A 12738-nucleotide genomic window follows, 5' to 3' on the forward strand; every position below is an offset into this window, starting at 1 on the left:
GGCGTAAAGAAAATAAATTCAGATTACGACTACAGAATCTTCACACCATCAATCACGTCTTCATTATGTGGACCATCCACAGATGTCGGACTTACCTCATATTCTCTGTTTTCCGGCTCATACACTGGTGAAGGAATAAGTAATCCTGGGGAGCACTAGCTGAGAGTGTTGTCTGATGGATGTGGTTTGACGGACTTTCAAATGTGAACAGGGTGGGCTGGCTGGAGTGGGAAGGAGCCGAAGACTTTCGTTCCCGGAGTAAGTGGTGGGTGGAGCTAAATTCCGCAGGGGAAGAATTTGGGCCGTGGTTCACAGACTGCACATTTCTTAAGGACTCTACATGGAAGAGTAAGAAACTGGTTAGAAAATTACAATGCTGCCCCCTATGTACAAAAACATAACTACTATAATACTGCTCCTATATACAAAAATATAACTACTATAATACTGCCCTCTATATACAAGAATATAACTACTATAATACTGCCCCCTATATACAAGAATATAACTACTATAATCCTACCCCCTATATACAAGAATATAACTACTATAATACTGCTCCTATATACAAGAATATAACTACTATAATACTGCTCCTTATATACAAGAATATGACTACTATAATACTGCCCCCTATATACAAGAATATAACTACTATAATACTGCACCTATATACAAGATTATCACTACTATAATACTGCCCCTATATACAAGAATATAACTACTATAATACTGCTCCTGTATGCAAGATTATAACTACTATAATACTGCTCCTATATACAAGAATATAATTACTATAATACTGCCCCTATATACAAGAATACAACTACTATAATACTGCCCCTATGTACAAGAATATAACTACTATAATACTGCCCCCTATATGCAAGAATATAACTACTATAATACTGCCCCTATATACAGGAATATAACTACTATAATACCTCTCCCTATATACAAGAATATAACTACTGTAATACTGCTCCTATATATAAGAATATAACTACTATAATACTACCTCCTATATACAATATAACTACTATAATACTGCCCCCTATGTACAAGAATATAATTACTATAATACTGCTCCTATATACAATATAACTACTATAATACTGCTCCCTATATACAAGAACATAACTACTATAATACTGCTCCTATATACAAGAATAGAACTACTATAATACTGCTCCCTATATACAAGAATATAACTACTATAATACTGCCCCTATATACAAGAATATAACTACTATAATACTGCTCCCTATATACAAGAATATAACTACTATAATACTGCTCCTAAATACAAGAATATAACTACTATAATACTGCCCCCTATATACAAGAATATACCCACTATAATACTGCCCCTATATACAAGAATATAACCACTATAATACTGCTCCTATATACAAGAATATAACTACTATAATACTGCCTCTATATACAAGAATATAACTACTATAATACTGCTCCTATATACAAGAATATAACTACTATAATACTGCCCCTATATACAAGAATATAACTACTATAATACTGCTCCTATATACAAGAATATAACCACTATAATACTGCCCCCTATATACAAGAATATAACTACTATAATACTGCTCCTATATACAAGAATATAACTACTATAGTACAGCCCCTATATACAAGAATATAACCACTATAATACTGCTCCCTATATACAAGAATATAACTACTATAATACTACCCCTATATACAAGAATATAACTACTATAATACTGCTCCTATATACAAGAATATAACTACTATAATACTGCTCCTATATACAAGAATATAACTACTATAATACTGCTCCTATATACAAGAATATAACTACTATAGTACAGCCCCTATATACAAGAATATAACTACTATAATACTGCTCCTATATACAAGAATATAACTACTATAGTACAGCCCCTATATACAAGAATATAACTACTATAATACTGCTCCTATATACAAGAATATAACCACTATAATACTGCTCCTATATACAAGAATGTAACTGCTATAATACTCGTGACGAAACCTGGAGGGGATTGAGGCCCACAGAGGGTCAAAGGGGAATGGTGCCCGCCCTGGTGCCACATCAGGCCACAGCACAGGTGGTCTGTGTCGGGGGACACATAGAAGGTCCTGACACTGCACGTTCTACATGTGCTGCAGCACAGACCTAGGGGTGGTGAGCAAATGCTTTTTTTATTTTAATGTCTGATCTCAGGTGCAATTTAAGGGTCCAATCCGAGGTGTCCATACAGGCGAGGGTGCCCCTGCCAGGGAAAGGGCTGTCAACAAGAGGCAGGCGCCATATAGAAGCATGGTATGGGGCCCAGCACCCGCTAGTTACGGCCCTTGGCATTACTGTAACCCCTCCACCACTGTAATCCCTCAGTTTCCTCCTCTTGTTTCTTACAATCTATTACATATAATATAAATATAAGTGATGTTCCGGTAAAATAATCTCATAGTATAATTCAGCATTGGTTTTAACAGGATTATAGATGTGTAATGCTGGAGCGGAGTCATGAATCATGGCGCCCGGATGTAATTTAGCAATGAGACAACAATCTGTTCTGGTCTGTGCGGGCCTTCTGTGTCCTGTGTATAGTCCGGGTTACCACGCAGCCACAGGAGCGGAGAGGCGATATATAAGAAGAAATCTGAGGTAAATCCCATGTGATAATGCTGGAGGAGAGGAGTATATAGTATATACACCTGGGTAAGTTACTGACACAATTGTAACATAAAAGTGGGACAATAGTCCCTGGCAATCAGATTTCATCGCTTAGTGTCCAAAGGGCCTCAGATAATTACCGGAACTTGTGATTGGCGTTGAAAATAGTTTTACTGGCATCGGCCCCCCAGTGTAAATACCGACAGGGCGGCTTACCAGGCTGGTGGCGACCCCATCATTCGTAGTATCAGGGAAGCGTGGACCTGAACAACCAAAATAATAAAATCTGTCCTTCACATGTCCTATGTACTTTTTTGGCAAAAGGACCAGCAGGGGATTTGATTGGTACTCGTCCCTTTTCCAATAGTTTATTAAGGCACACAGCCCGCGCTACTACAAGGACTAAATACAGGGACCTCAACAGGAAAAATTACTCGAGAACTCTGCAATATCAGGTAATGACGCATATTACAAAATTTAATTATAACCAGAGGTACAATTTAAAGCCAACGTCTACATTTGAGACACTGTGTACATACATGACTTATCCTGCATTATACTCCAGAGCTGCACTCACTATTCTGCTGGTGGAGTCACTGTACATACATTACTTATCCTGTATTGTACTCCAGAGCTGTACTCACTATTCTGCTGGTGGGGTCACTGTGTACATACATTACTTATCCTGTACTGATCCTGAGTTATATCCTGTATTATACTCCAGAGCTGCACTCACTATTCTGCTGGTGGAGTCACTGTACATACATTACTTATCCTGTATTATACTCCAGAGCTGTACTCACTATTCTGCTGGTGGAGTCACTGTGTACATACATTACTTATCCTGTACTGATCCTGAGTTATATCCTGTATTATACTCCAGAGCTGCACTCACTATTCTGCTGGTGGAGTCACTGTACATACATTACTTATCCTGTATTATACTCCAGAGCTGTACTCACTATTCTGCTGGTGGAGTCAGTGTGTACATACATTACAATACTTATCCTGTACTGATCCTAAGTTACATCCTGTATTATACTCCAGAGCTGCACTTACTATTCTGCTGGAGGAGTCATTGTGTACATACATTACATTACTTATCCTGCACTGTTCTTGAGTTACATCCTGTATTATACTCCAGAGCTGCACTCACTATTCTGCTGGTGGAGTTACTGTGTACATACATTACATTACTCATCCTGTACTGATCCTGAGTTACATCCTGTATTATACTCCAAAGCTGCACTCACTATTCTGCTGGTGGAGTCACTGTGTACATACATTACATTACTTATCCTGTACTGATCCTGAGTTACATCCTGTATTATACTCCAGAGCTGTACTCACTATTCTGCTGGTGGAGTCACTGTGTACATACATTACATTACTTATCCTGTACTGATCCTGAGTTACATCCTGTATTATACTCCAGAGCTGCACTCACTATTCTGCTGGTGGAGTCACTGTGTACATACATTACATTACTTATCCTGTACTGATCCTGAGTTACATCCTGTATTATACTCCAGAGCTGCACTCACTATTCTGCTGGTGTAGTCACTGTGTACATACATTACATTACTTATCCTGTACTGATCCTGAGTTACATCCTGTATTATACTCCAGAGCTGCACTCACTATTCTGCTGGTGAAGTCACGGTGTACATATATTACATTACTTATCCTGTACTGATCCTGGGTTACATCCTGTATTATACTCCAGAGCTGCACTCACTATTCTGCTGGAGGAGTCACTGTGTACATACATTACATTACTTATCCTGCATTATACTGCAGAGCTGTACTCACTATTCTGCTGGTGAAGTCACGGTGTACATATATTTCATTACTACATCCAGTATTATACTCCAAAGCTGTACTCACTGTTCTGCCAGTGGGGTCACAGTGTATATACATTACTTATCTAATACGGATTATGTGTTTCAGCCTCTATATAAAAAGTCTGCAGTTTCAATGAAACTATTAAACTTGGAAACTTTTAAAAAGACCGTAATAAAAAAAAAACAAAAAAACAACAACAACTAAAAAAAACTGCAGTCCATTCAAATGTAATGTAGTGATGATAAATGGCCTGTAAGGGTCACTACTGTGATTGTGAAATATGGTCAATGATTTCAGGCCATCTTTATTTTTATGTTTTTTTTTATATTATTATCATCAGCAGCATCACTGTAATCTTATTGCTATCCGTGCTACTATATTATTACTATTCATATGATAATCTTTATTTTATATTTATTGTAAGTATTTTAATTAGATATTTCACAAACCCGTGGCCAATAGAAGTCTATGGGCCCGTAATTACAGCCCGTGATTACGGGCTTTTTTACGTTCGTGTGCATGGGGCCTTATAGGAAGAATATAGAAAATATCTATATTATGGCCGCAAATCCCGGCCTGATTGTGGGTCTGATGAACCCAACTAACAGGATCATAGGTCCCTATTGAGGCTGCTGGTCTGGATCATCATACCCGGGGTCAGGCTGGAATTTGTGGCTGTACTACGGTCAAGTGAAACGGGCCCTAGGTAAGGAACCCCCACCCATAACCTCAAAACAGCAAGGCAAAGCTCCAGCTGCTATGTGATGAAGGTCACAGTGGTCCCCTGTCCCCCTCACCATTGGCTTAACAATTTTAAAGCATGCTTATCCAGACTGCCAAGGGCCATTCTAAGCCCAGTGGGCCTGGCATCTGCATTCGAGCCCCGGCCTGCGATTTGGGGGTTACAAAATTTTATTGAAACCCAGAAAAATTTCTGTGTATAGTGCAGGGCATCACGGCTCCAATACCAAATCTAGAACAGCCACCCCCATCTACTATGTGCCACGTAGGGCAGGCCTTTGGGGTGTGCGACCTGTGTGATCTCACAGAGCACATCACCCGAGCAAGAGGAAGGGGGCAATGCGCTGGCTCCCCTCGCGCTTCTGAAGCGCCCGGAATGAGGGCGCCCCTTAGCCCGGCATATAACATTAATGGGCCGGCCGGCACTGGCCCCCTCATGCCCGGTGGTGTCAATAGCACCAGGGGGGGGCCTGGTGCTAGCTACTGCCACATTCAGTTGTATCTGCTTCCTCAGAACGCAGATACAATTGAATACTATAGGCTGCCTATGGGTTATGGTGTGGCGGTATTATTCAGTAACAATATGGGGGTATTATTCAGTCACTATGTGGTTATGGTGTGGAGGTGGTATTCAGTAACAGTATGGGGGTATTATTCAGTCACTATGTGGTTATGGTGTGGCGGTATTATTCAGTATCAGTATGGGGGTATTATTCAGTCACTATGTGGTTATGGTGTGGCGGTATTATTCAGTAACAGTATGGGGGTATTATTCAGTCACTATGTGGTTATGCTGTGCTGGTATTATTCAGTAACAGTATGAGGGTATTATTCAGTAACAGTGTAGGAGTATTATTCAGTCACTATGTGGTTATGGTGTGGCGGTATTATTCAGTAACAGTGTAGGAGTATTATTCAGTCACTATGTGGTTATGGTGTGGTGGTATTATTCAGTAAAAGTATGGGGGTATTATTCAGTCACTATGTGGTTATGGTGTGGGGGTATTATTCAGTAACAGTATGGGGGTATTATTCAGTAACAGTATGGGAGTATTATTCAGTCACTATGTGGTTATGGTGTGGCGGTATTATTCAGTAACAGTATGGGGGTGCTATTCAGTCACTATGTGCTTGTGGTGTGGTGATATTACGCAGTAACAGTATGGGGGTATTATTCAGTCACTATGTGGTTATGCTGTGCTGGTATTATTCAGTAACAGTATGAGGGTATTATTCAGTAACAGTGTAGGAGTATTATTCAGTCACTATGTGGTTATGGTGTGGCGGTATTATTCAGTAACAGTGTAGGAGTATTATTCAGTCACTATGTGGTTATGGTGTGGTGGTATTATTCAGTAACAGTATGGGGGTATTATTCAGTCACTATGTGGTTATGGTGTGGGGGTATTATTCAGTAACAGTATGGGGGTATTATTCAGTAACAGTATGGGAGTATTATTCAGTCACTATGTGGTTATGGTGTGGCGGTATTATTCAGTAACAGTATGGGGGTATTATTCAGTCACTATGTGGTTATGCTGTGCTGGTATTATTCAGTAACAGTATGAGGGTATTATTCAGTCACTATGTTGTTATGGTGTGGCGGTATTATTCAGTATCAGTATGGGGGTATTATTCAGTCACTATGTGGTTATGGTGTGGAGGTATTATTCAGTAACAGTATGGGAGTATTATTCAGTCACTGGATATGGTGCGGTGGTATTATTCAGTAACAGTATGGGGGTGCTATTCAGTCACTATGTGCTTGTGGTGTGGTGATATTACGCAGTAACAGTATGGTGGTATTATTCAGTCACTATGTGGTTATGGTGTTGCGGTATTATTCAGTAACAGTATGGGGGTATTATTCAGTAACAGTATGGAGGTATTCAGTCACTATGGGTTATGGTGTGGCGGTATTATTCAGTATCAGTATGGGGGTAATATTCAGTCACTATGTGGTTATGGTGTGGAGGTATTATTCAGTAACAGTATGGTGGTATTATTCAGTCACTATGTGGCTATGGTGTGGAGGTATTATTCAGTAACAGTATGGTGGTATTACTTAGTCACTATGTGGTTATGGTGTGGCGGTATTATTCAGTAACAGTATGGGGGTATTATTCAGTCACTATGTGGTTATGGTGTGGCGGTATTATTCAGTAACAGTATGAGGGTATTATTCAGTCACTATGTGGTTATGTTGTGGAGGTATTATTCAGTAACAGTATGGGGCTATTATTCAGTCACTATGTGGTTATGGTGTGGGGGTATTATTCAGTAACAGTATGGTGGTATTATTCAGTCACTATGTGGTTATGGTGTGGCGGTATTATTCAGTAACAGTATGAGGGTATTATTCAGTCACTATGTGGTTATGTTGTGGAGGTATTATTCAGTAACAGTATGGGGGTATTCAGTCACTATGTGGTTATGGTGTGGGGGTATTATTCAGTAACAGTATAGGGGTATTATTCAGTCACTATGTGGTTATGGTGTGGGGGTATTATTCAGTAACAGTATAGGGGTATTATTCAGTCACTATATGGTTATGGTGTGGGGGTATTATTCAGTAACAGTATGGGGGTATTATTCAGTCACTCTGTGGTTATGGTGTGGGGGTATTATTCAGTATCAGTACGGGGGTATTATTCAGTCACTGTGTGGTTATGGTGTGGCAGTATTATTCAGTCACTATGTGGTTATGGTGTGGCGGTATTATTCAGTATCAGTACGGGGGTATTATTCAGTCACTATGTGGTTATGGTGTGGCAGTATTATTCAGTAACAGTATGGGAGTATTATTCAGTCACTATGTGGTTATGGTGTGGTGGTATTATTCAGTAACAGTATGGGGGTATTATTCAGTCACTATGTAGTTATGGTGTGGTGGTATTATTCAGTAACAGTATGGGGTATTATTCAGTAACAGTAAGGGGGTATTATTCAGTCACTATGTGGTTTTGGTGTGGTGGTATTATTCAGTAACAGTATGGGGTATTATTCAGTCACTATGTGGTTATGGTGTGGCGGTATTTTTCAGTAACAGTATGGGGGTATTATTCAGTAACAGTATGGGGGTATTATTCAGTCACTATGTGGTTATGGTGTGGTGGTATTATTCAGTAACAGTATGGGGGTATTATTCAGTAACAGTATGGGGGTATTATTCAGTCACTATATGGTTATGGTGTGGCGGTATTATTCAGTAACAGTATGGGGGTATTATTCAGTCACTATGTGGTTATGGTGTGGGGGTATTATTCAGTAACAGTATGGGGGTATTATTCAGTCACTGTGTGGTTATGGTGTGGCAGTATTATTCAGTAACAGTATGGGGGTATTATTCAGTCACTGTGGTTATGGTGGGGAGGTATTATTCAGTAACAGTATGGGGGTATTATTCAGTAACAGTATGGGGGTATTATTCAGTCACTATGTGGTTATGGTGTGGTGGTATTATTCAGTAACAGTATGGGGGTATTATTCAGTAACAGTATGGGGGTATTATTCAGTCACTATGTGGTTATGGTGTGGCGGTATTATTCAGTAACAGTATGGGAGTATTATTCAGTCACTATGTGGTTATGGTGTGGCGGTATTATTCAGTAACAGTATGGGGGTATTATTCAGTCACTATGTGGTTATGGTGTGGTGGTATTATTCAGTAACAGTATGGTGGTATTATGCAGTCACTATGTGGTTATGGTGTGGTGGTATTATTCAGTAACAGTACGGGGGTATTATTCAGTAACAGTATGGGAGTATTATTCAGTCACTATGTGGTTATGGTGTGGAGGTGGTATTATTCAGTATCAGTACGGGGGTATTATTCAGTCACTATGTGGTTATTGTATGGTGGTATTATTCAGTAACAGTATGGGAGTATTATTCAGTCACTATGTGGTTATGGTGTGGCAGTATTATTCAGTAACAGTATGGGGGTATTATTCAGTAACAGTATGGGGGTATTATTCAGTCACTATGTGGTTATGGTGTGGTGGTATTATTCAGTAACAGTATGGGGGTATTATTCAGTAACAGTATGGGGGTATTATTCAGTCACTATATGGTTATGGTGTGGCGGTATTATTCAGTAACAGTATGGGGGTATTATTCAGTCACTATGTGGTTATGGTGTGGGGGTATTATTCAGTAACAGTATGGAGGTATTATTCAGTCACTATGTGGTTATGGTGTGGGGGTATTATTCAGTAACGTATGGGGGTATTATTCAGTCACTGTGTGGTTATGGTGTGGCAGTATTATTCAGTAACAGTATGGGGGTATTATTCAGTCACTATGTGGTTATGGTGTGGTGGTATTATTCAGTAACAGTATGGGGGTATTATTCAGTAACAGTATGGGGGTATTATTCAGTCACTATGTGGTTATGGTGTGGCGGTATTATTCAGTAACAGTACGGGGGTATTATTCAGTATCAGTACGGGGGTTTTATTCAGTAACAGTATGGGGGTATTATTCAGTCACTATGTGATTATGTTGTGGAGGTATTATTCAGTAACAGTATGGGGATATTATTCAGTCACTATGTGATTATGTTGTGGAGGTATAATTTAGTAACAGTATGGGGGTATTATTCAGTCACTATGTGGTTATGGTGTGGAGGTATTATTCAGTAACAGTATGGGGGTATTATTCAGTCACTATGTGGTTATGTTGTGGAGGTATTATTCAGTAACAGTATGGGGATATTATTCAGTCACTATGTGATTATGTTGTGGAGGTATAATTTAGTAACAGTATGGGGGTATTATTCAGTCACTATGTGGTTATGGTGTGGAGGTATTATTCAGTAACAGTATGGGGGTATTATTCAGTCACTATGTGGTTATGGTATGGTGGTATTATTCAGTAACAGTATGGGAGTATTATTCAGTCACTATGTGGTTATGGTGTGGCAGTATTATTCAGTAACAGTATGGGGGTATTATTCAGTCACTATGTGGTTATGGTGTGGTGGTATTATTCAGTAACAGTATGGGGGTATTATTCAGTCACTATGTGGTTATGGTGTAGAGGTATTATTCAGTAACAGTATGGGGGTATTATTCAGTCACTATGTGGTTATGGTGTGGCGGTATTATTCAGTAACAGTATGGGGGTATTATTCAGTCACTATGTGGTTATGGTGTAGAGGTATTATTCAGTAACAGTATGGGGGTATTATTCAGTCACTGTGTGGTTATGGTGTGGCGGTGTTATTCAGTAACAGTATGGGGGTATTATTCAGTCACTATGTGGTTATGGTGTGGAGGTATTATTCAGTAACAGTATGGGGGTATCACTCAGTCACTATGTGGTTATGGTGTGGTGGTATTATTCAGTAACAGTATGGGGGTATTATTCAGTCACTATATGGTTATGGTGTGGCGGTATTATTCAGTAACAGTATGGGGTATTATTCAGTCACTATGTGGTTATGGTGTGGTGGTATTATTCAGTAACAGTATGGTGGTATTATTCAGTCACTATGTGATTATGGTGTGGCGGTATTATTCAGTAACAGTATGGGAGTATTATTCAGTCACTATGTGGTTATGGTGTGGCAGTATTATTCAGTAACAGTATGGGGGTATTATTCAGTCACTATGTGGTTATGGTGTGGTGGTATTATTCAGTAACAGTATGGGGGTATTATTCAGTCACTATGTGGTTATGGTGTAGAGGTATTATTCAGTAACAGTATGGGGGTATTATTCAGTCACTATGTGGTTATGGTGTGGCGGTATTATTCAGTAACAGTATGGGGGTATTATTCAGTCACTATGTGGTTATGGTGTAGAGGTATTATTCAGTAACAGTATGGGGGTATTATTCAGTCACTGTGTGGTTATGGTGTGGCGGTGTTATTCAGTAACAGTATGGGGGTATTATTCAGTCACTATGTGGTTATGGTGTGGAGGTATTATTCAGTAACAGTATGGGGGTATCACTCAGTCACTATGTGGTTATGGTGTGGTGGTATTATTCAGTAACAGTATGGGGGTATTATTCAGTCACTATATGGTTATGGTGTGGCGGTATTATTCAGTAACAGTATGGGGTATTATTCAGTCACTATGTGGTTATGGTGTGGTGGTATTATTCAGTAACAGTATGGTGGTATTATTCAGTCACTATGTGATTATGGTGTGGCGGTATTATTCAGTAACAGTATGGGAGTATTATTCAGTCACTATGTGGTTATGGTGTGGCAGTATTATTCAGTAACAGTATGGGGGTATTATTCAGTCACTATGTGGTTATGGTGTGGTGGTATTATTCAGTAACAGTATGGGGGTATTATTCAGTCACTATGTGGTTATGGTGTAGAGGTATTATTCAGTAACAGTATGGGGGTATTATTCAGTCACTATGTGGTTATGGTGTGGCGGTATTATTCAGTAACAGTATGGGGGTATTATTCAGTCACTATGTGGTTATGGTGTAGAGGTATTATTCAGTAACAGTATGGGGGTATTATTCAGTCACTGTGTGGTTATGGTGTGGCGGTGTTATTCAGTAACAGTATCGGGGTATTATTCAGTCACTATGTGGTTATGGTGTGGAGGTATTATTCAGTAACAGTATGGGGGTATCACTCAGTCACTATGTGGTTATGGTGTGGTGGTATTATTCAGTAACAGTATGGGGGTATTATTCAGTCACTATATGGTTATGGTGTGGCGGTATTATTCAGTAACAGTATGGGGTATTATTCAGTCACTATGTGGTTATGGTGTGGTGGTATTATTCAGTAACAGTATGGGGGTATTATTCAGTCACTATGTGATTATGGTGTGGCGGTATTATTCAGTAACAGTATGGTGGTATTATTCAGTCACTATGTGGTTATGGTGTGGTGGTATTATTCAGTAACAGTATGGAGGTATTATTCAGTAACAGTATGGGGGTATTATTCAGTCACTGTGTGGTTATGGTGTGGGGGTATTATTCAGTAACAGTATGGGGGTATTATTCAGTCACTATGTGGTTATGGTGTGGGGGTATTATTCAGTAACAGTGTAGGAGTATTATTCAGTCACTATGTGGTTATCAAAGTAGAAATCAGCGATCCAGTTCTCTGCACATCGCCTTCTGAACAGATTGCATTACTGGTACAATAATTCAGCATTTGGGGCCCTACTTCACTTTGCCCAGGGCCACACTTCGTCTAAAACCGTCCCTGGCTCCCGGCTACTCTGCGGCTGCCTTCCAGGCCGGGCGGTTCTTCTCTGCTCCGTCATGTGACATGACGTGTCATATGACATTACAATGCATTGCATGTCAGACCCAGTGCAGCGCTGGGGCTGAAGCAGAGAAGGAGCGCCCGGTGGTGAGTGAAAACCAGCCGACACTCATTTCCTGGGCCTCCAAGGACACTTGGAGGACATTATACTGTGTTGGGGTCATTAAAGGGGCATTATACTGCGTGGGGGAATTATACTCTTTTATGGGCC

The 12738-nt window shown here is 39.8% G+C and overlaps 1 protein-coding gene across 1 annotated transcript in view; it reads right to left on the reverse strand.

Annotated features, from left to right (window-relative positions):
- GAB2 (GRB2 associated binding protein 2) overlaps positions 1 to 12738 on the reverse strand; it is a 180662-nt gene that overhangs the window by 17159 nt on the left and 150765 nt on the right. The window contains exon 3 of the mRNA XM_075851372.1: positions 96 to 336. Within this exon, the coding sequence (XP_075707487.1) occupies positions 96 to 336 (241 nt within the window). The remainder of the gene's footprint in view (positions 1 to 95; positions 337 to 12738) is intronic.

Source organism: Rhinoderma darwinii, chromosome 2, assembly GCF_050947455.1.
Source record: "Rhinoderma darwinii isolate aRhiDar2 chromosome 2, aRhiDar2.hap1, whole genome shotgun sequence".
Lineage (NCBI taxonomy): Eukaryota > Metazoa > Chordata > Amphibia > Anura > Rhinodermatidae > Rhinoderma > Rhinoderma darwinii.